We start from the raw sequence: 24,593 nt of genomic DNA, 5'->3' as shown, positions 1-24,593 counted from the left end.
CACTGAGCTAAATCCCCAGCCTCTCAGAGTGGCCTTTTTTAAAACAAAAAATGATGTCTTTACACTACACAACTCTTTAATGACTTGTCATTATCTAGGATCTTTAAAATGTGAACTAAAGCCATATGTGGTGGTACATACTGTAATCCCAGTACTTGGGAGGCTAAAGCATGAGGTTTGCTATGAGTTCAAAAACAGCCTGAGCTACATAGTGAGTTCAAGTCCAGCCTGAAATACATAGGGAGACACTGTCTCAAAAAAACAAACTAACCCAGCTCTATGTGATCCCTTGCCTACACATGTAACCAGTGCCTGTTCTGTACTCTAGCCCCCTGCAGCCTCTCCCCAATCCACTATGATGCCAAGCTCATCCGAGCCTCTACACCTCTCCTTCAGGTCAGTCCTCCAGATCTGAGTGACCCTCAACCCCTAGCCAAGATCCCTCACTGGAATGACTTTGTGGGGAGATCTGTACACTGCGAGGGGAGCCTTCCTTGCTGTTTGCAATACCTGCAGGTGTGCCTGACACACACTGGACACTCCTTTAAGATCACTTTTTGTATGCTATGATTTTATGCCTTTTAAGGACTTCCAGAAAGTTCTGTATATCCAGATAAGAGGGGCTGGCCCCCAGCAGATGGTTTCTTAGCACAGACTGAGCCCCTCTTGGAAAAAGAGGCCTGCTTCAGCCTTTGATCATGGACACAATGCACCCCCTACTGCAAGCTATCACTATTAGGGCCTGTTTAGTGTACACAGAGAATAGGGATAGTAGAGTCCCTTGTCTGGCTGCTATGCATTGTGCCCAACGCCTGCAGTGCCATCTTTCTCCCCTGATGATTGTTCTCCCTCTGTCTCCCAGGACCAGGATCTTGCCCAGCAGAAGGCAGCGGCATGGGAGCCTGAGCTCAGAAGGAACTCTTACTGAAAGTTGGGAACTGTTGGACTCTGACTTACTGCAAAAAAAAAAGAAAAAGGAAAAAAAAAGATTTTTAGCTTTGACAAACACGTAAAAGTGGTAATAAAGAGAGCCCTCCGTTCAACCCAAAATGTGAGCCACCTGTGGCAAAAGTCTCCTCTCCCATTAACAAACCAACAGACAAAATTCTGAGTCCTTCACCTCTTTTGATAACATGTTATTCTATTTTGTAAAGTGTGTGCTTGGGATTACAAGGTGTGTGGGATTGAGTTCTCTGCTTTGTCTTTTTTTAAAGATATATGTAGATGTAAAAAGTTATTTAAATATATATTTTAAAGAACTTAACCACCAACTTTTGCTGAAAAAGAAAAAAAAAAATCACTGCTGCATTAAATGAACCGCATCATGTGTAGATACTGTTGTCTCCCTGGAGGGAGCTCAGGCCTTTCAAAAGCTCAGGGCTATTCCTGCCTTAGAAAATGAATCAGAAACTTGAAGTAAAGCTATTTACTATGGGTACAAACTCTGAGGAACAATGCAAAGCTGTGTCTTTCTCATGGCAAATCCAAATGTACACAATGTCAGGTCTTCTTGGAAGCCATGCCTCTTCAGCCTACACCTTTAGAACAGGTGATGGAAATGGCTGGGAATAGGCCAGAAAGTCTATAGCACTGGAGAGCTGGATCAAACCATTGCTGCACAAGCCTCAGCATGACAAAGACAGTTCTGCCCAGTATCCTCAGTCTGTCCCTTTGGGTTATCCCAAACAAAAGTTCACAGCCTGATCTTGGCAGAGGCCCAGATCATAATAGGGCAGTGTTCTTGAGGTCCTTGACCTGAACTGTAACTCCTGGGGCAGAGAAGAGAAAGCTCTGCCTCTGTTTTTGACTTTAGATTCCTTTGGAAATATATTTTGAACTTCCTACCACTGGCTGCAGAAATAGTTGAAACAGGGAGTATGGGCAAACACCCAGAAGGAATGTAGTGTTTGTGGCCTTGGTATCTGATGGGGCTGGGGGAGATTGCTCTGAGTACCCACAGCACACTACCGTTTGGAGAAGGGCACCGTTGTGCACATCCTCTGTAGAGGGAGAAGCCAAGCACCTTTGGCTGCTGTTTCCTTGGGGTAGGGGTTCAGACCCCATGGGGAAAGGGTGCCCTGAGTTCCCTTTGAATACTTCTCCCAGCCCATTTCCCCACAGAAGCCCCACTTCAGGGTTATTCAGCCTTCTGTCTCATGGCTGAAATTGCTCATCTCACCTACAGATGTCTACTATCTATCTCCCTAATAATGCACTACTATATATTGATTCTCCATGAGACAGATTATCAGGTAGTTTAGACCCAAAGGGTAGGTTTTTGTATATTTTTCCAGCGTTTGTTTTTTTAAGGGTAGGGAGAGTTTTTAAAACCCAAACCATTTTTTAAGAGGTGTTTCATGTTTAAAAGGGAGAGACTACTTAAAACTACTTCACTGGGGATATAGCTCAGTGGCATAAGCACCTGCCTCATAAGCTCAAGGTCCTGAGTTCAAGTCCCAGTACCAAGAAAAACTACAGATCAGGGATTGTCATCCTTTTTGTCCAGTGTATGCCTTCTTGTTCTTAATTCCCTCCCTCTTAGAGGAAACTAGTCACGTTAGCCCCTTGTGTTCACTAATTCTTCTGATCACTTTTTTTTTCCCCTGTAGCAGATAGCTGTTGCCATCTGAAAGAGTATGGCCCATTGAGTATCTAAAAGCTCATTTGAGAATCGGAACCTTGGGACCTGGTTTCTGTAGGTGGAAATAGGGGTCATCTTGGGGTATCAGAAGACTTATTGACCCCTCTCCAGTGGTGCACTCAGGAAGTCAGCCCAGGGTCCAGACTGGAACATTTTGAATAAAAGTCTCATGATCTCAGAATACTTTCAAGGCCCCAACCTATTATGAGGAAATTATTCCTAGCCAGGATTTAACAGAAATCCTAACGTCAAGCCATTGTTGATCCAAGCCATTTGCTATTTAGGAACTCAAGAGTGGTGAGATTTATCCTACAGCCTCTTAGGGTACACTTCCTTGGGGGGTTGCTCCCCTGGGCTGTGCCCAGCACACCTGTTGGTAAGGGTGTGAGAAGCTCCTAAGTGGTTGACATGAGATCAGGGCCGCCTTTATTTCTGGGGCCAGGAGTGGCAGCTGCTAAGAACAACAGCTTGCATTACATGGTTTTAGGGAGGGGAGTGGATCATGACTTTTAACATGAGCTGCAAAAAGCAACTTCTCATTGTTGAGTTTTTTGTTGTTTGTGGTTTTGCTTTTTTGTTTTTAGTGCCAGAGTGTGTATTATCTTCCTTTTTTGAAACCCTACTCCTAAAGCAGCTTTCTTTAGCCCTGGCTAGAAAACCACTCCTGAATAACTTTAAGCAGTAAATAGATGAGAGAATTTACTGCCAATGGACTTGTTAAAATAAATGTGTTAGTTTTCGTTTGAAAGACTGTTAATTGTAGACAATAATAAGAAGCACATTTAATTTTTGTACTTTACAATGGAAGCAGCAAAAATGAAAAATTTAAAAATCAAGCATCTTTCAAATTTGAATTGGCTCATCAAACAAGGTCACAAGTAAAATAACCAACTATCTTATTGCATCATATTTTAATCAAATGAACTGTCTTTGAAGTTCGAAGGCTCCAATTATGATAACAAGCACCTTTGTGCTGTGTGGTAGTTGTATAGCCAGGGAAACAGCATCTCACTTTCCACTGAGTACCACTCTGTCCCCCAAATGGGGAGGTGACGATAGGGCATGGTCTTGTGCCCTTGTCCTGGGTATAAGACAGCCATGTAAACTGGAGTTCTAGAACCAGCTGAACGTGGAAGTGTGGGCATTCTGACCTCCAAGGTACCTCTGTGGACACAAACTCAGTAAGCTGGCTTTAACTTTCCTGCTCCAAGCCCAAACTACTTTATTAAGTTCCATCTGTTGTCCTACTGCTCAGACTCTTTCCTACATCCTTCAGGTCTCAAAGTTCATGCTTTCAAAATGAAGTCTAAAAAATAACTGCTAATCAAGAGTATTGTCTTTTCAACAGAGCTGCCTTTTCCTATTTATGTAAACTCTCTTGTGTTGGTTTAACACGGCACTATTTAAATTTCTTTAAAATTTCTCCCATAGCACTTAAAATATTTTATAAAGATTTGCTGTAGAGATTTTGTAACAAAATGGTCTAAGGGCTCCTTTTCCAACATTACCATTTTTTAAAAATGTTTTAAAAGCTAGAAAACTATGTATATTCTGTATATGTATAGCAGCACATTTCATTTATGGAAATATGTTCTCAGAATATTTATTTACTAATATATTTATCTTAAGCCATGTCTTATGTTGAGAGTGTGACATTGTTGGAATAATCATTGAAAATGACTAACACAAGGCCCTGTAAATACATGATAATTGCACACAGATTTTACATATTTACAGACCAAAAATGATTTAAAACAAGTTGTAGTCTTCTATCGTTTTGTAACAAATTGTACAAATGACTGTAAAGAAAATACAATTTTATCAAGTATGTGTTATATGTTGTCATTGTTCTATTCTGTCAAGGTCTTCAGATTCTACAAGGAAGAGGTTTGTATGAACCAGTGGTGATTTTTTTGTTGTTGTTTTTTTGTTTTGGGGAGTTTTTTGTTTTTGGTTAATGGTTGTTGTTGTTTTTCCAGTCCTGGGAATTGAACCCAGAGTCTTTGTACTGAACTGCATCCCCACCACCACCCTTTTTTCGTTTCATTTTGTTTTGATCAGGACTAGGTCTCTAAAGTTGCCCAGATTAGCCTTTAATTTTATGTGTCCTCCTGCTTCAGTCTCACACAGTGCTGAGATTACAGGCATGCACCACTGCACCTAGCCAATGCTTTGAACTTCAGTTTACACTTGAAAGTATCCTTATCACTTTCCTCTCCTGTCAACACAGTCTAAGCTTTGGGAAGTTCTGCGGTGTCATGGGAGAACATTTGCTAAAAATGGGGAGCTTAAATCCTTGCAATGTTGATAGACTTTCTGCTTAGTGCATATGTTTTTTTGGTTTTTTGCATTTTATTTTTTGAGATAGGCTCTTGCTGGCCTTATTAAACTTGCCATATAGCCCAGGCTGGCCTCAAACTCACAGCAAATTTCCTGCCTCAGCCTTCCAGGCGCTGGGATTACAGGCATGCACTGCCACACCCAACTCTGCTTAGAGCATATGGAGGAAACTAGGAAAAGTAGTACAGTAACAATGGTCAGGAGTTTTGCTGGGGTAATAATACACCTATAATCAGCACTTGACAAGCTGAGGCAGGAGAATCTGGAGTTAAAACCAGCCTGTGCAATTTAGTAAGACCCCTGCTCTAAAAACAGCAAAAGCCTAGTGGTCCACTTTCTTGAAATAAGGAAGACAGATTGGATATAAACTCATCTTCCAGGCCTTTTCCTGTCTGAAAACAAAAATCCACAGGCCCTGTAGGTTTAAAAAAAAAAAAAGAAACTTCCAAACATACAACTCGAAATTAGTGAATCATTTGCCAGGCATAGTGGTGCAAGTCTGTGTCCCAGCTACAGAAGGCTGAGGCAAGAGGATCATTGAGATCAGCCTTGTCAGTATGGTAGGACCCTATCTCTGTCATATGTAAATTACCAAAACTGTATGGAAATAGACCTCAGTCTTGAGCAATTTAATAACTGTTTTGTCTTCCTTGAAAAACAGTCTTGAGATTGCATGGAAGGTGCAAAACTGTACTTATTTTTCAGACATCTAGCAGAGACTATCCTAAACTCATGTGTTCCTGTTCTTGTTTTTCATTTTAATTTGGGCTGTTTCTTGGGCACAGGACCCTCACCCAGCCACTTCCCTCCTGGCTAGAGGTCCTTCTGAGCAACTTTGAGGGTGGCAGCTTGACTGCGCAGAGCTTCCCAAAGCTTTTGTTTGATGGCCTTGCCCAGCTCCAAGTTGTACCTCTTGGGGGTTCCTGAAGGGTTCCACAGCATTGGCTCCACCACAGCATGGTATAGAGCCTTGTAACCCTCTGTAGGGAGGCCGTGGATGGTTAGAGCATCCTCTGACAGCTGCTGTCTCTTTTGGGTTTCAGGAAGTGATGCTTGCCCCTTCCAGGCTGTCAACTCACTGTCCCGGGGTAGTGGTTGGGTGGCAGCCACATGTTTGTCATATCTGTCCTCAAGATCTTGGCTGGCAGTTACTTTTTTCTCCTTTGAACTTTCTTTGCGCTAGCCAGGAAGAAAGCAGAGATGTCAAACCCAAAACTTGAGAAGGGAGCTCAGAATAATTATCTGGGATTTGTATCTCAAAGTCTTGGTTATAGCAACAACCAACATTTGTCTAGCGTGTTCTAGTTTTCTGAATTCCTTTATGTACACTGCTGTGTGTATTCCCTGTAGACTGTTAAGGTCAGTAAGAGATAACTTTAAAGGCAAGGAAATTGGTTTGCTCAAGCCCACAAAGCTAGAAGATTGTTAACCACAGCTGTCATCTGCTTAATGCCAGTCTGGATCCTAATTATTTATTTGGTGCCAGGGTCTGTTCAACAGCCATTTGCATGTAGCAACTCATTTAATTATGGAGCCTTCTGAGGGAAAGGCCATTTTATATGATAAAATCAAGACACAAAGAGATTAGCCCAAAGTCATCCTCAGTTATAGCCAGAGTTGGGACTTGAACTCTTAACTCCAAGACATTCTGCTGGCCTTCACTCAGATCAGCCAAGCTAGCTGTCTGTGTGGAAACTATGGCTTACCTCGGATGTGTATATGTGTGCAAAGACACGCTACCCATAGCCTGGCCTGCCTTCTCACCCTTAATTTCCTTCTCTGTCAAATTCCTTTTGTTTGTGTTTAGGAAGCCCTTTCACTCTTCTTTATAATAAATAGCATGACTCCAGCTCTCCGGTACTTTCTGTGCTCCATCATTGGCACCCCCCCCCCCATCCCAGCCCTATCTTCAACTTCAGGATTTTTTTCACTTGTACTTCTCTTAGATGTTAAGTGCTCACTAGCTTTACCTTTTTCCTCTCCCCATCAAATAAGCTCCACTACTGGCCATTGCCTACCTTTCTGATGCTTCCTGCTGGCCTCCTGTGCCCAGGTGAACCTGGCACCTGCCCCACCTGCCGCCTGCTCTTGAAATTAATGGAGCTGCTTATCCTAGCCAGCGGGGTGGCTTTTGTTGTTGAATTGTCTGTAGATCTTAATCTCTTCAAGGATTTTGCTTCTCCAAACCTGGAAGGTACTGAGCAGCATTTATCTTTCAGTTGCCTTCTGAGCACAAGTTTAACCAGGGAGAATGAGCTGGTGATTAATGGACTCTTTACCACTTCCCAACAAGAGGCAGTACCTGACGTTGGGGCCTGAATGTTCTGCTTTGCACACATTCTAGCCATCCAGATGTTGGTGAGAGCTGGAGAGAGAACATAACAGTCCTGGAGCCTGGTATTCAGTAAAATAGACTGTCGAAGTCCATAGGTTGCCATGCTGGAGCCACTTCCCACATAGGATCGATGCTAGGATTATGGGGAGCAAGGGAGGAATAAAACAAGCAGTTCTTAAGCAGAGACTAGCAAATCTACTTTTAATTCTATTATTAGCATAAGTATAAATATTAACATCTTTTTAGAGATGTTCTTTCCACATAGATCTTTTAAAATTTTGCTACACCTCTCCCCTTTTATATCAAATAAGAAAGAGAAACTTTACGAGATTGTGATATTTAAACTCTTGAAGAACATAACATGCTGAGGTAGGAAGTCGGGCAAGAGAAGGTTTACTAGGAATACAAGACAATTTCTGTCTGCTGGAAGAATAAGGGAATCTGTAGCCAGAAAGAAATAGGAAGGAGGGTCACCAAAAATTCCTATATAAACTGTAGCCACAACTCATTTACACTGCAAATAGAAATGACAGCAGGTAAATCCTGCCAAACCCTGGAGACACCTTCCAACCATACTGCTGTAAGCCAAGAAAAGCCACTAAAGAGAAGAATATTGCATAAAGGCACAAGTACAGCCTAAATTATACTTGTCTCCACTTCCTGAGACTAGCCAAGAACAAGAAAACAATTTGAATAGATTACAATCACATACTTAAAAGAGACCTGGCTAAGAAATTTCATCTATAAAAAATAAAATCACCAAGGCCAAGGATACAGCTCAGCAGCAAAGTACCTGCCTGGCAAATGCAAGGTCCTGAGTTCAATTCCCAGTACAAAAAAGTAAAAATAAAATCACCTTACCATATTTCAGTTGCTTTAAATTTTATTTTAGCTAGCTTAGTAGGGGAAAGAAATATGTATTTCTTTTCTCTTTTTGTTTTGTTTTAATATTTCTAGTCACCTGTCTTTCTCTGCCTAAGTCATGTATAGATAAATTGCTCATATGTAGGCAGTTTTGAGCCATTATCTCTAGTATTTGTGATGTCACTTTGGTTTGTGATGTGGATGTGGGTGGGTGTTACATCATCAGATTTTATAATTAAATTATGTAGAAAGTTCTGTTGTGTTGTACGTAGCCTTAGGAACTTCTGAAGTCCTCACTTTCACCAGAGTGGCTTGGGTAAAAATCCTAATGTTCTTTTTTTTTTTTTTTTTTTTTTTTAAATCCTAATGTTCTTAAGAAACATGCTTTGTATGAAGTGTCAAATATGCAGACCAAATTTGTGGCTACAGGTAGTGAGATGCATCTCTGCATGTGCAAAAGAACCCTTCTCTATGCACATAAAGAAGGTACTGTTAAATTCTTATGATAGCTGCCAAACTTAGGGACCAGAAATGAGAGAACACGTTCCTATCATCCTGGGCACTTCTCCCTGTGTATCTCTCCGAAAGAGACTTACATGGTTTCTGGAATGTGGTTTTATTTTACATCCCATGGCAGTGCAGTAATTAGAGCCATTAGCAGTGTCAAGAGCTTGAAAGGAGAACAAAGACATCTCTTCTTGGGAACTCTTGAGCAATACCCTGCTCCTTATCAGGTGCTGGTCCTGTTGGTTTTGATTTTTCAAATGCAAAATGCTCAAGGAGCCTCCCTCCCTAGGGAGAGGAGAATGAAATGATGGAAAATTCAAGCATGAGTCTGGCAGGAACACCTGGAATCACATGTGTTACCTATTTGAATTTCTGAGTGTTATCCCTAGAGTGAGTCAAAGCTTACAGGCAGACCACACCACAGGCTGTGGTGGAACCACCTCCAGACCCACGCATCTGGACCCACAGACACTAGGGAAGACAATGACACTCATTCAGTGACGAGTCCTGGCCTCACCTCCTAAGAGGTGGATCAGTTTTAGAGTGGGGCTTTGGAAAGGATTTGTCTTTAGGAACAGTTTGCAAATGTCTGGCGCTTGGGCAGGCAAGTGAGCATCCTCTCAGGGCTGGTAAATTTGGGGAGGTGGCAGCATGCTCTTGGGCTACCTGAAAATTGTCATCTGCATCTAAATTTTATCTAGCAGAGATAGAAGGCAAGTATGGTGCTGGAAAGTTATCATTGGAGTAGCTCTTTTGCTTGTCTTTCCCCATCTTTTTTGTTTCTTTGTTTTGTTTTTTTGGCCCCCCTCTTCCTTTTTTTTTTCCTTCCATCTTTCTCCCCTCCATCCCTAATTCCTTTTCCTTCCCTTCCCTTTCCTTCCTTCCTCTTTGTTCCCTTCCTGTTTTAAGACAAGGCTTTACTAAGTTACTAAATTGCCTAGAGTGGGCACAAGCTTATGATCCTCCTACCTCAGCACCCCTGAATTCTGGGATTACAGGTGTGTCACCATGCCCAGCTTCTTTCCCTGTCTTGAGTTTGGCTTTCCTGCACCTTCTTCCAGACTCTCATCTATCTTATCTGCTTTCTTGTTTTTGACTCAATACCAATTGACACAGCTGTGACTGTAAAGAGCACTTTGAATCTCCTTTTTGTACCAAGCTGGTCACATAGGCAGCACTCTTAATAGGCTTCCAACCTGATCAAATTCTGCCTTCTCCCTATTTTGTGTAACTTACTTCAACAGACTGTGTTCTATAATGACCTTCACCATCCTTAGAACCAACTCCGGCTGGAACTTTACTTGTGCTATTTTTACTATATTGAGAAAATTAGTGTTTATTCAATGCTTATGAAGGCCAGGCAATGTTCTAGGAATGTTATAAATACTGTGTCATGAAATGTGGCCTACAGTCCTATGAGTGTGGGCACTGTTGCCATCCCAACATTACAGATGAAGAAATTGAGATATAGCTGTTCAAGAACCATACTCCAGGTCCCACACTTAGTAATCAACAAAGACTGAACTCAGTGAAATCTGCACAGCCATTGCTCTGAATCATTCACAGTTATCACTGTGAGGCCTTTCCTCCCCTCTGGTCCAGCCACACACCCTTTTTGGCCCAGTCCTAGTCCTCTGTTTTGAGACTCTGGGCTCAAGAATTGTTTTACTCAAGTTGGCATCCCAGGTCCATGTCTCAACTTCAGTTTTATCTATCCTTTTATCACTTGCACCTCTGCACTCTAGCCTGTCAGACTCCATATTTTGCATATGGAATAACCTGGCACAGGGCTGACCCACAGGTCTATCCAAATTCCTGAGGCAGGCTCCCTCTTTGAGCAAATAGATCAGTTTCATTATTTGTCAAATGAAGATGGTAATAGTGCCTACCCATTGGTTTTAGTGAGAATGGAGTAAATGAAGTACTTGGCATAACTTCTGATGGACATAGTTAGTACCTAGTAAGTCATTCTTGCACTGGGATAGGAAAAGAAAAAAAATCTCTGCGCTTTCTGCCTTTGGGGTGGCCCAAATTGAATTGGGGAATATTGTCTGCAGAAAATAAGTAGATGATGTGGTTCTTAACTTTGTTAATATTGTAGCCTATTCATTCATCTAACCTTCTCTCTAGTCCTTACTGCCTATGGTCTCGGTAACTTAATCAAATATTTGACATTCTCTTTGTCTTAGGTCCCTCAGGTTTATGAAGCCAAACAGTGAGCCCCTTGAAGGCGGGAATATTTCTGATCTGGCTTGGGTGTCCGAGCGTCTCTTTTCTCATCATCCATCTACACTACAGATGTGTGAGGCTGATGGACTTCACAGAAGTAGTAACTGGACAGGAGCTACATTTCCTGTTTGGTGGTTCTGGGAGTGTCCCAGAACAGTTCATGTTTCATTAGATGGAAAGGGATGTGGGCAGTGGAGGATACAGTAAGAAAACTAGACATCAGCAAAGAGTGTTCTCTCAAAAGTTGTTAAGAATTATAAATTCAGGGCCAGGGATTTAGCTCAGTGGCATAAGAGCCTGCCTGGCAAGCACAAAGTCATGAGTTGAATCCTATCCCCCCAAAAAAAGAATTATAAATTCAGGCTGGAAAGACTATTTGGTCCAGGAATCTGAAACCATGGTGAGAGTTTCCATCCTTGGCTAGCTCATAGGGTTGAGATAGTTGGACTACTATATTGATGAAAGTCTTCCTAAGTTTGATGCTCATATGAAGCTTTTTTATATTTTGCTGACTTCAATCTGATAACCTTTATTTTCCACCCATCATTGGGAGTTGTGCTTCCTAATATATCTAAACTAGCACCTCTATTTGGAAATACATCTGCCTTTGATGCTTAGCCAAACTTTTCCTCCTAGTATTTTTAGCTCCTATAATCTTTCTTTTTTCTTTTATTTGTTCTCTTTAGTCTTTCAGCTCTTATTCTCTGTCTGGAGAATCAGCTAGTCAAGAAGAAATTGAACCCATGTATATGAATTCTTCTCTTTCCCCTTTTATGGAATAGTTGTGAAATTGTTATTTCTCACTTCCTCAGAAGATGTTTTTATTTTAATACCCAAGCAGTTAATTTCTATGCCCTATGAGAACATATCTGAGGCATATCTGAAGAGAAAAACTTTGGAGAAAGAATTTGAAAAGATTCCTGAACTATGATGCAAACTGTGAAGGTCACTGATTTAGACCACATGTGCTGAATATGTACCAATCTTGGGCCAAGGATGTGAAATGATGTCTGCCTGTCCTTTCACCATTTGTCACCTGAGTTGGAATGCTGATGACTCCCATCTCCAACCCAAAATTGTCCAACTAGGACACTCCACAGTTACCTCTAATTCACTGTGTTCAAGACCAGATTGTTTCTCTTCTCTCACCCCATCAAACAAGCAAATTACTACTTCTCTCAAAGTTTCCATCACTAGATACCTCAGTCAGAAACCTGGGAGACAGGATCAGTAAGCATTCTGTGCTGAATCAAACCTGAGTCCAAAGGAAAATCAGGATTACAGATCCTGTCTTTATTTAAAATGTTGATAATGGGCTGGGGAATAGCTCAGTGGTATGGTGCTTAGCTAGCATATGTAAGACCCTGGGTTCAATTCCTAACACTGAAAAAAAAAAGTTGATGTATTTCATTGTAGATTTTGGGGTGTTCATTTATATTTTAAAAGATACTGCATTTAATGTTTATTATATATTTATTAGATTTGTATATTTATTATTAAATAATATTTATCTTGATTATTGAGTTTTGTTTTTTTGTTCCTGTTGTTGCTATTGCTGCTTTTTTACTGTGTTCCTATTTAAGTTTCCTTAAATTTTTAGCTAGTGTCTTCTCATTTTTTTTATTTTAAAGATAGTAAAATCCAACAAAGACAGAACAAAGCTGATCAAAACAATGCACCAAAATTGGTACAGAACTTCAAAACAAGACACCAGGAAAACAATTGCTATCACAGTATATCTTGTTATCTTTACAATAGTTGTCCATTCCATCAGGTATAGCAAAATCAAACCAAAAACAAAACCAATCAAGTGAATGTTGAATAAAGCAAAAACAATCAGAACAAAGCAAAACAGTAAAAACAATTATTTGACTTCAAAGACAAGATAGAAGGAAATCCCCCATATTTGCTATATTGCATACTGTCATCCTCCCAAGAGATGCTCTGATTGCTGGCCCCCGTCCTAAAAAATCAACCAAGCAATACAAGCATTTAGTTGCTAGTTGCTTTATGTACTTTAGTTACTAGCAACTCAGCCTGTCCTCTGAGCTATCTGGTTGCTTGGGGCCCCTGCACACACAGATGGTATTTGATTCTTAGCCCGCATGCCGGTAGGCTCACAGGACATGCTATCTGACCTTTCTCTCCCTGGAACCTGTGCAACTTATGCAGTTTACCAGAAAGGCTGGCTGGTTGATTTCTTGGTTGGTCCAAGTGCCAGCATGGAAGATTCTCAGGAGACGCCGACTTTCCTCTCCCTGGACCCCGAGTGGCTTGTGTGCTTACCAGAAAGACTCACTTTCATTTGTCTACTCATTCTAGTAGCACTCCTAGATCACTCACTGATAGGACCCTATGAAGATAAGGAGGCTATTTAGCATAGTATTTAACAGCATATCCCTGGAGTCCCACTGCCTGGGTTCAAAACCCAGTCCCACCACTATGTGACTTTGAGCAAGTCACTTAACCCCTCTATATGGGGCCATGGGGGTGGCAAAGATTATGTGAAATAGGACGATACACTGTGCAGTACTTAATAAAAACCTCATTAGATATTTGGTATTATTGTTATAATCAGTCCAGGGGTCTCTCCATGACACAACTGTCCTTTGAGCAGAAGTAATCCCAAATGGGGTTTTTAAGGATTTACACTAACACAAAGTCCAACCATTTAGGTGTCACAGTTTCTTGGCAAATCTTGCTACCCACGGAATGCCTGACTAGAGACTGTAAGTGGCCACAGTTAGTGTCTTCACTCTTTCCATGAAATGAAGCTGCTAAATGTCCCACGCATGCAAAGCATTGAAATGAATATCTCAGGCTGCTCTCTGCCAGAGGCCAGGACCACATAACTGAGCAAAAGACCTTGAGACCTTAAGTGCCATGACCTAGACAAACTCAGCTGTATTTTTAGCCTCTTGTGCACTGGTTCTGTCACCTGTGCTGGACTTTAAGCTGGAAAAGAAAATGGGGGAGCAGGCTGGAGGAATGCTTCTTAGGGCACAAGAGGGGGTGGGACTTTGTATACTTTCTGAGATCTGTTGTACATGGGGCTGATTTTATGGCTGTGCCACTTGTGTATGGACACTGGTCCCCTTGCTTTAAAGCTCTGTCACCATCCTGAAATTTTTAATAAGATTAAACAAGGACTTCACATTTTTATTTCTTACTGCTGTGCAAATTACGTAGCTGGTCCTGGTTGTTCTCAAGGGCAGGAAAACCAAATGAAGGATAGAAGGCTGATAATGGTGACTTCCTACTCAGGTAGAATAGTCTGGCATTTCTATTAGAAGGCTAGAGCACCCAGAGTGGGCCAGATAAACCTTGTTTTGAACCTCCTTCATGCCCCTTTTTATTTTCTCCCCGAAATAGACGATGGGATGGGAACGATTCTAATGAATTGAAGAAAATTATTTCCCATGTTTGCTAAAGTCCTTCCCCAAAGTCCTATTTAAAATAATCTACAGATCATCTTGCTAACTTTTTGTTGTTGTTGTTTTTCCTCCTCTCTGTGGTACTTTTGGGTGTCTGAAATTTATACACACATTGAGATCCTTCCACGGGTTGACAAAGATGTAAGTTTCCAGGAGGGAGATTTGGGCCTGTCTTGTTGATGGCTATGTCCTCACTGATGGACATATTTCTTATTTGTTCAAGGAAGAAGGTTCAACTTTATTCAGTTTGCTTTGTACTGATGGCTCCATTTGCACTTTATTTCATTGTTTTTGAAAATGCTGTCTGGGAGGGCTCAAGGCAGGATCGGAAATCTTGGAGAAAATGGAGACTGAGCAAGAATCTGAGGAGATTTAGGAGGGTGTGTCCCCAGGATAGAGTGTGTGGCCAGGTGGGTTGATTAGTGGTGGTGTCTCCTTGCTCCGGTAAGGAGCCCAGAGGATTCTTGAACTCAGGAATGACAGTGAAAACAAATGACTGAACAAGATTCTTCTTGCCACAGCGCTGGGTCGTGTGGGTGGGGAGGGATGGAGAGGCCTCCTGGGAGGTAGCTGCTCCCTTGGGGCCCCGCCTTGGGAGCAGCTGGCTGTTTGTTGGTGGGTATGACTGGGGGGATTGTGGATTTTGGGAGCTGACGGTGTGGCGCAGCAGCGGGTGTAGCAAGGCAGGCCAGGGAGCCCGGGGGGTCGGCACCGCCCGGCCCCTGGGCGCCGCGAGCCGGCACACGAGGGCAACTGTTCCTGCCGCTGCACTGGGCGCACGTCCGCACTTGCAAGCCCTGAACCAAGGACTTGAAAGCGCCCGGCGCGCCGCCCAAACCTGTCCCTCTGGGCGTCACCGCGGCGTTGTAGACAAAACTGTAGGAAAATCCCTCTGCTTAGGGGAGTATAGGGAAGAAGACAGGCTTAGGACAGACCCGGGTGAGGCTGGGAAAGACTTGGGGAGGCAAAGGGCCTCAAAATTCAAGCCAGCTCGTCCTTCATGCTGTAAAACAAGCAGCACTGTCCCACTCATTTTCTAGGCTTTGCATCCGGAGGTTTACTTGCTTCTGTTTCATCTAATCTGTGAAGGCCTTTTATGGTTCCTATTTTGCAGATGACCGAGGCTCAAGACTAATTAAGAAACTTGCTCTATTTGACACAAGATGTGTGATAGAATTCAGAACCAGAGTTTATTATGTGCCTCCTTTGTGACTGCAAGACTTGGCATGGAGAAAAGAACTTCACATTTTCTGAAACCCTACTGTGCGTGCATAAAAGTTCCCATGCATTATTTCATTTTAGCACAACCGCTTTGGACAGCAGTTGCTATTACTCTCCCACCCCATTTAACACAAGAGGCAATGCGAGGTAGGAGTTGTATTTCTTTTAATCTGTCCAAGGTCTTACAGGTGACTCAGTGGGCTGTGAACCTGGAAAAGCTGCTTCCAAAGCACATTTTTGTTATTCACTACGATGCTCCGAACAGGGAAAAGCGGTTTTCAAACGCTGTTCTAATTATTACTTCTGTGGTTGAGCCCGCATGTGGGTCACGACCCGAGGGAAGGTAGAGCAGGGGTCAACGGGAACCCAGCCGGCTTCAGGCCCGCGGAACTTCAGTAAGTGGGCTCGGAGGCTGGGCCCAGGCCCCGCCCCTCACCTGGTGGCCCCACCCCTAGCTCAGGCAAATAGGGCGCCCAGCCGGCGGGTCAAGGTGCGAGAGGTAGGCGGGGCTAGAGCGTGAGTGGCAGGCGAGGGGCGGGGCCATAGTGTGCCGTCGACTCCGCCCCTCAGGCCTCCCGACGGAGCCCGGCGGGCCCGCAGCAGCCGGGGCGGTGGCGGCGGCTCTGAGGAGGGCGGGCCGGGGCGGGGTAGCCAAGCGGCCGGGGCGGGGCCACACTTTGGCCCCGCGTCCGGCTCCCATGGCCGCCCCCGGCTCCCCGCGCTGCCCCCTCTCCCCCGGGCCGCGCCCCGGGGCCCCGCACTGACGGCCCATGGCGCCGCCCGCCGCCCGCCTCGCCCTGCTCTCCGCCGCGGCGCTCACGCTCGCGGCCCGGCCCGCGCCCGGACCTAGACCCGGACCCGGACCTGGACCCGGTGAGTGAGCGACCCCCGGCGCCTGCCCAGCGCGGAACCCGTCCGAGGGGCAACGCGGGCCGCCGCCTGGGGCCCCTCCCTTCCGCCTCGGCGCCCCGGGACTCCTTCGCCGAGCCCCGCAGCGAGGCCCTGAGCCCCCGGCCTCGGGAGACCTGGTGCTGCTCGGCGCCACCGCGCCCACACCCGGCTGGGACTCCCTTTCCGCCTCGGTGCCCCAGGGACCCCTTCGCCAAGCTCTGGCGACTCAGCTTCCCCAGGGCCCGGATGCCCCTCTGGCCCGCTACCCACCGGGATCCCGTCCCCGAGTCCCTCAGCGACATCCCTCAGTGCAGGAGGGCTCCCCGCCTCAAGGCTCTATACCCCCTTTCTAAGTTTCTGAGTCACCTCCAGCGGACCAGGACCCCTTCTCCGAGCCTCATTGTGAAGCTCCTTTGCCTCCCGCCTACCCGCGGAGCTGCGGGCCCCCAGCTGTTCCCTCTTGGCGACCCTATAACTCAGCCTTCAGAGCTGCGGAGTTGATTTACCTGGTTGGCCCTGCTAAAGGCAGGTCGGGGTCCTGGGACGACCGGCTGTATCTATCCTGAACGCCCCCTATCTCCTTGCCCTTGAGACCTCTTTGAACTTCACTAGTATTCAGGTGACTGTCCAGCACAAGAGAAAGAAAAGGAATGGGTGGTAGGAAACTTCCCCTGCAGTGCTTAGGGTGCTGAGTGTGTAAAGTGGAGTCCTGTGGCCTGGGTAACACCACAGTTTAAACTGGTTGTCCTGCTCGGGCTCCTGGTTCGCAAGTTAAGGCCAGCAGGTCTTGTGAGGTGGGGCTCTTGGTCAGAATGGAAGCTGGGATTTTGCTTAGCTTTCACACATCTTCCTGGTAGCAGAATCCTTTCCAAGTTGAAGAGCAAGCAAGAGGGCGTTGCCTGGCCCAGTTAACTTTTTCTGCAGGTTGTTTGGGTATTGAGCATGGGACATTTATGAAAGGGAGGGAAGATTTCATTACAGGTCTGTTTGAGTAGAAAAACCATGCTCTGGGTTCTCTACTCAAACTTACAGACTGCATTGTTGGAAAGACAGGATTTTTTGCTGGTGAAAGAAAACTCAAGAGTTGCTTTGTGCCTGGTGTGGTGGCACAGGCCTGTAATCCCAGCACTCAGGAGACCGAAGCAGTTGAATCACTGTAAGATCAAGGCCAGCCTGAGCTATAATGAGTTCAAGGGCAGCATGAACTACATAGTGAGACCCAGTCTCCCCCACCCCCAAAATGGAGAGTTGCTTCATTTACTTGCCAACTTTGGGTTAGTGCCAGGACTTGGTGATCTATTTTTCTGTGTGATTTTGAGCCTCAGTTTCTTCATCGGTAAAGCTAGAGGGGTGATTCGTGTGATGATAATTCCCTTGCAGAGTGTTGTGAAAGATTAAATGATAGTGTTGGTAACATGTGTACAAAGGTAATCAGCATATTTTAATAATACTTTTTATAATGCTTTGAAGTTCACCAGGTGCTAGAAACCTCATTTACCCTGGGAATGCTGTAAACTTCCTGCCTGATGAATCCCTGAAAAAGGCAGCACTTTTAGATCATTAGAACAAAGGTCTCCACACATTGTAAACCTGAGGCTCAGTAAGTAATTTCTGAGTGTTCGCTGCCTTCTATGAGACTTTTACAATTTGATCACTTCTGCTGCTTGCTGTATATGAGGAGAGAGGGAGGGACATTCTGGAAGCCAGGATATGTCAACATAACTGTAACCTAGTAACCCCTTAGCTCCACTTTGCCATCTGTGTATTCAGGATTTAATATCCTCTGAGGAGAAGTATGAGTAGAAATAAACTGAATTCTCCTCTAAAAAAGGCAGAATAATAGCTCTGAAAATTGTTCAGCGAGCCAAGTCTGTGCTTCTGTTTGTTGGAAAGTGGCATCTCTCCAATCACCTCTGCTTTGCTAGGTCAAATGTAACAAGAGACTTTTATGTATTTGAAACCCTAAATCTTAGGGTGATTTATTTAGGAGTCTGGGATAAGGGCAAATAACCATTGTGATAAGTAGCCCAAGTTCTTAATTCAGAGTCTCATTAGCTTGGTTTCTAACTGTCGTGGTCCATTGGTACTTCTGAGACTTTTCCTCTCTAGTTCCAGAAGTAGTTTTAGAGACATACCACATATTCTTCTACATCACATCCTGTCAAGAACTTACCCACTAGTTTTTAAAAGTCTTTTCCAATAAAAAAACACGTTTTAGGCTGAAGATATGCCAAGCCTGCCATTTCATATTTGGTAATACTGTAATTTTCTCTAAAATTTTGTGGATGGAAAAAATTATTCCAATACTTATATTCTGCACAATTTTGTAATATTTAAATTACTGGTGGTTTGCATTTTTGAATGCTGACTTTATAGAAACAGTTAGCTCATTCCCCATCAATGCTACTTCTAATTACAGTGTATAGGCAACCCTGAATGATCCCCCTTCATTCCATTCTCTTCCTTCTTTTACAACTGATAAGAAGGAGGGTTGCCATTAAAGGGGGAATCTAGATTGTCCTCTGAGGGAGGAAGGCAGTGGGATCATGGGGCCAATGGGCTGTCAGTAGTGGGTTCTCCTGTGGGATGTACTGACCTTTAGTGGAGAGCTGTGCAGGCTCAGTGGGCTTGCATTACTTGAGTTCTCTGCATAAGGCAAATTGCTCAAGGCAAACAGCTCCCTTGGGGATTTTGCAACCTTAGGTCTGCTAGGTGTGCATCAACAGAGCTTACCCATTCAGGTTACAGTTGCCTTTTATAAATATAACAGTTGATGTTTGTTCTTCCTTAACACTTCATCTGGAACTTGTCTCATTAGCCAGTAGTATGTCTTGCCATAAAACCTAAGAGATTAGTTAACAGCAAGAGTATCATTCTCTCTATCTTAGACTCTTGCTCCTTTTCAGGACTTCATAATGCTAATACTGGGAAGCAAAAGGAGTGAAGCAGACCAACATTCTTATCAGCTACTTGCATGCTCAAAATGAAACACCATTTTGACCTGGCATCAGAGAACCCTAATCCTTTTGTGAAAATTTTGTTTTGGCCCCTAGAGAAATAATTTAAATGTTTGAGATATGCAGTGAATTTGTACATCTTAGAGCAGTGGTGGCGAATCTATGGCACGTGTGCCACAGAAGTCTGTTTGTTATCATTGAAAGTTCTGGGGCCGGGATTTAGCTCAGCGGCATAAGCACCTGCCTGGCAAGCATCAGGTCATGAGTTTGATCCCTGGTACCAAAAAAAAAAAAAAAAAAAAAACCCCAAAAAAACCCCTGAAAGTTCACCATCACTGACTTAAAGCAAGAAAGAATTACTATATTAGGCTTACTGCTAATCAAGAGCAAGTTGTACACTAAGTATAGATATTATCGATAATACTTACGGGTCAGCACAGTTAGGCCAAAAGTGATAAATGGTTAAGATAAAATAGATTACTTTGTGGTATTCAGGTCATGGATTTTTTTTTGTTCTTATTTTTGATCTTTTTTTTTTGGAAACTATCTCGCTGTGTAGTTTAGGCTGGCCTTGAACACATCACAATTCTCCTGACTCAGCCAACTCTGACTTTGTAGGGCAAAAGCAGCCACAGACAGAATATAAATGAATAGGTGTGACTGTGTTCCAATAAAACTTTATGGACAGTTTTGAATTTCATATGATTTTTATATGTCATAATGTATTATCCTTTTGAAATTAGCTTGTGGCCATACATAAAACAGGCAGTCTAGGTTTGGCCCAAGTCCTGCTCTAGGTTCATGTGGTTTTTTTTTTCAGTGTTCATGGGTCAGTAAAATGTGACAAGGAGGCTTGCTTTTAGATAATAGACCTTTTACCATTTACTGTTGATTAACTTTAAGATACATATGGGAAATCTCAAGCAATAGAAACAACAACAACAACAACAACAATAACAAAAAAGCAAAAGATGCAGATGATGTATACCTGTAGCCCCAGCCCCTTGGGACACTAAGGCAGGAGGGTCCCTTGAGCTCAGGAGTTCAAGGCCAGCCTAGGCAACATAATGAGATAATGAGTCCCCATCTTAAAAAAAAATACATATATATTATATATATATATATATATATATATATATATATATATAATATATATGACAATTTATAAATGATAAATTTAAAATTTTATCATGATTTTAAAAAATTATACTGGATAGCTGGCCATGGTGGTGCACACCTATAATCCTAGCACTCGGGAAGCTGAGGCAGGAGGTGCTTTGTGAATTTGAGACCAGCCTGGGTTACAAATACAAAGTAAGCTTAAGGCCAGCCTGAACTGCATAGTGAGACCCTGTCTCAAAAAAAAAAAGAAAAGAAAAAACAAATGATACCAGTGAAGGAAAGTTCATGCACATACATTTGGATCTTTAATTAGACATTTAAAAAAGGTTTTAAAGGGCATTCAGTGTGGTTCAGTGCACAACATAAGGACAACAGTGCTTGCCTTGCAATTAGCCTTTAGTGTGATTGTTCAACTGTGCCTGCAGATGTTGCTTGGAACAAACGTTGAGAGATCTGTTTCTCAGAGGAAAGCCCAGGCAGCAGGTGGCACCAGCCCTGAGACATAGAAAAACAAACAGGAGAGAAAAAAAGAAAAAGAAAAAGAAAAAGAAAGGAAACAAACTTATATCAATTACCTAAACAGTTAATTTTTATTGCTATGGTCTGTTGTCATATATAAAGTGGTCATTGCAGAGCAACAGTGTGCTTGGCGTGGCTGATTATTTTGTTTTAATTAAAACATTTTTTGAAGAAACAAACATACCAAATTGATTGTGTTTGTACTGTGGAACATTTAATGCAAAACATTCAAGAGAGGCTGGAAGTTTGGATCAGTAGCTTTTGTCTGAATTTTTGCTTCCAGAATAAGGACAACCTAGCAGAAATTGAATGTGTCTTCAAAAAACTAGCTGCATAGGTAGTAAAGTGAGATTTCCTCAAGCCCCCAAATGCCACTTGGAGGTTAGTTTCTGGCTGGCTCATTGTGCACCTCACAGGGGTGAGAAAGACGACTGACATTTTTTCCCTGTGCGGTTTGACCTTGAGACTCCAGGAAGTATTCACCTCCAATGATTAGTCTGATGTCACTATTTTTCCTCCCTTTCTTATTGCCTTCTTTTGAAGATGGCAGTGCCTTTTCCCCAGACCTCAACTTTGGAGACACTGTCTGGATTCAGACCAAACAAGAACACGAGAGAGGTCATTATAGATATGTCAGAGTTTTTTTTTTTTTTTTTCCTACATCTCACAAATAACTACTGTACTGAAACTTGCTTTCTCCTCCTCCAAAGGAATCATTCTAAAATCTTTCTAAGTATATAACCACTTAGCCTGGATGTGTATCAATTGGAAGAAGAATGAAGTTGGGTGCTAAGAAATACCTTGCTAGACAAAAAGGTTTAGGCCACCTCATAGGCAGAGTTGTTGCTCTCCCTCCCATTTGTACAACAGGACCCTTGAGGGCTGTCTTCTGCTGGGCCCAGCTTCTGGTGTACCCCACCATGGATTTAATCTGTGGCAAGTAGCCGGAGCATTCAACTTTTATTGTTCAATTTACCACAAGGGTGGGAACTTGCTTTTAGTGGACTGAGGAAGCTGTGGTGGCTGTTTCCAAGCCCGAGTGTCACACGACATTAGCAACCTTAGACTTTTGAGGGCTGCATTTCTTTCAGTTTGGTTAGATTATTGGTTAGAACCAGAACAGTATACTCATACTTGAAGTTTTAAAGTTAGGAAATTGTAAAAACAGAGTAGGCAACTTTTAAAGATGATTCATAATGGTTATAGCTATCAGCATATGTAACTGACCTTGTGTGGTTTCTCTGTGTCTTCCAAACAGATATATTAAATGGGTGTGCAGTTTCCTTAGTGTCTTAAAATCAGAGGACAATATGGCAACCAATAGTTTTCTTCTAACACAGTAGGGATTGTTAACCAATCCCATTACAGTATGTAAATTACTTGCTGCTGTTCAATCTATAAAAATTCATCTTCAAAGAAAATTATTGGGCTGGTAAAAATATTTTTAATAATGACCACAGAAGCCATATTTGTTTTTCTTTGATGTTCCTCCGAAGACATTTCTGGTTCTAATCAGATTGTTCCCACATAAAATACAGTGGAAATCTACAATAATAAAATCCCTATTTCTGTGTCTATGGGGAAATAAACAGGATGGGGACTGTCTTTTTAAGGGGCTTTCCCCTTGCCTTTCCCCAGACTCAAAGCCTCTATTACTGGTGGGTGTTTTGGCATCAGTTAAGGGCCTTCAATCCTTCCCTCCCTCCATGTTTTGCTCTTTCATTAAAGTGTTTCTGTTGTCTAATTATATCCTTTCAATCAAATTAGAGACTGCAGCATCTGGTGAGGGCTCTAACTGCTGCCATCTGCACCTCGTGTATACAGGCCTTTTCAGCTGAGAATCACTCAACTTTCAAATGGCAGGAAGAGATTTGGAAAAAGTTTGGTTGGAAGGAGGTTAACTTAAAAGGAACATCTTCAAAGACCGGATAGGCTGCCCTTCTTGCTGTGATGTATGTGTGGTCATGAGGAGCTTGGTTGGCTTGGGTCTGCAAAGATTGCTCTTTGGAGTTTCTGGCATATGAAGGGTTTATCTGATGGTCTTAAGTGAAATGACGAGGCCCTCCCCTCCCTGTTATGGCTTTGGAGGGTTCTGGGTGGAGCTATTTTTCTCCCCTGAGAACAATCTTTTGTTATATGACCACTGGTTAATGGATGTGACACTTTCTATTTGACTATTTCTTCTAACTTAGTGATTTCAACAGAAGGAGATTTTGTCCCCAGGGGACATTTTGCAATACTTGGAGGCGTTTTTGACTGTCACAGTTGAGAGGATACTATCAGCTATCTAGCAAGCAGAAACTAGAGAGGATATCCTACTAAGCATCGTAAAGTGTACAGGACAGCCATCCTCCATGACCCATACTAAAATGTCAGTAGTGCTGAGGCTGAGAAATGCTGTCCTAATTGTATTGCTTTTTGCCGTGGTCTAGAATAGGCAACTCTGATCAATGTCTTTTTTCACTCTTATGAGAGTAGATTCTTCAGTATCTATACCTAAGCTACTTTAGCATTTGTGTAGACAGTGTTTCAGAAACCTCAGTGGAATGTTTGTGATTCACTCTTTTTAGTCTCTCTAGAGTTTGCTAGATTAAATATAAGATGGTCAATTAAATTTGAATTGCAGATAAATACCAATAACTTTTTAGTGTAATTCTGTCTCATGATGCTATGACAAGCAGAAAATTTGGAGGTAGATTTATTTTATGTTGATGGGCACTGATTTGGATCATTCCCAAAATATCAGGATCCTTGGTAGTTTGGGGCTTATATGGGATAAGCAAGCAGAAAATAGAGAAACAGAATATTTGGCAGTTATTGATTGGATCTTATAATGTGCATCACAGTGACCAGCCATTTCTAGGAGATAGAAGTAACACGAGAGGGCTGGGGATTTAGCTCAGTGGTTTATGTGCCTGCCTGGCAAGTGTGAGGTTGTGAGTTCAATCCCTGGTACCAAAAAAAAAAAAAAAAAAAAAAAAAAGAAGTAATAGGAGCTGTTACCTGCACAACTGACAGACTGGCATGGGGAGCAGTTTTCTGCTACAATGCAATATTTGGAAATAAAATACTTAAAATTGTTCAGCAATTAGGGAGAAAAAAATATATAGTTTTACCTGAAATTAATATTTAACTGAGAATCTTGTATTTTTATTAGTCAAATCTGGCAAACTGATTCAAGATTTATAAAATGCTATGTGAAACATTAAACCTTGGATAATCAACTTTATTCTGTTGTCCACTATACCTTATTTTTGCTGTTCTGAGTGCTAAGGATAGTAGCACTGACATTTCCTGCATGTTTATAAACCAATACGGCAATGAGTCCTTCTATCCTAAACTGTCTTTCTGGCCAGAACATCTGAAATCTGTTTCTTGATTGTATTTTTATGTTAGAACCAATTAACAAGTACTTATGAAATGTCTACTATATGCCCAACCTCTCTGACCAAAATTCATCCCTGTAACAGATCATAGAAATAAGCCTACAATTTTCTTGCTTCAGAGTTTATTTTGAGGATGTACCCTGTAAA

The 24,593-nt window shown here is 42.7% G+C and overlaps 3 protein-coding genes across 6 annotated transcripts in view; 2 read left to right on the top strand and 1 right to left on the bottom strand.

Moving 5' to 3' along the window:
- Znrf3 (zinc and ring finger 3) overlaps positions 1 to 12,432 on the top strand; it is a 157,035-nt gene extending 144,603 nt beyond the window's left edge. For both annotated transcript variants that reach the window (XM_003478026.4, XM_063225994.1), the window contains exon 9: positions 863 to 12,432. In XM_003478026.4, coding sequence (XP_003478074.3) covers positions 863 to 906 — 44 coding nt within the window. In that variant the 3' untranslated portion in view covers positions 907 to 12,432. The remainder of the gene's footprint in view (positions 1 to 862) is intronic.
- On the bottom strand, positions 5,735 to 7,419 carry CUNH22orf31 (chromosome unknown C22orf31 homolog). Its single transcript, XM_003478025.4, is given in 2 exon segments — positions 5,735 to 6,160; positions 7,000 to 7,419. Coding segments are annotated over 2 exon segments (846 nt in total).
- Positions 12,433 to 16,174: 3,742 nt separating the features above from the next.
- Positions 16,175 to 24,593, top strand: part of Kremen1 (kringle containing transmembrane protein 1) — a 69,965-nt gene continuing 61,546 nt past the window's right edge. For 2 of the 3 annotated variants that reach the window (XM_063225992.1, XM_003478024.5), the window contains exon 1: positions 16,175 to 16,444. In XM_063225992.1, the coding sequence (XP_063082062.1) occupies positions 16,342 to 16,444 (103 nt within the window). In that variant the 5' untranslated portion in view covers positions 16,175 to 16,341. The remainder of the gene's footprint in view (positions 16,445 to 24,593) is intronic. The other variant, XM_063225993.1, reaches the window with a different exon arrangement.

The sequence above is a fragment of the Cavia porcellus genome, unplaced genomic scaffold, assembly GCF_034190915.1.
Source record: "Cavia porcellus strain 051 isolate PalLab524CR breed Dunkin Hartley unplaced genomic scaffold, mCavPor4.1 scaffold_16, whole genome shotgun sequence".
NCBI classification, from domain to species: Eukaryota; Metazoa; Chordata; class Mammalia; order Rodentia; family Caviidae; genus Cavia; species Cavia porcellus.
The sequence above is the reverse complement of the archived record's forward strand: the minus strand, read 5'-3'. Positions and strand labels throughout refer to the sequence as shown.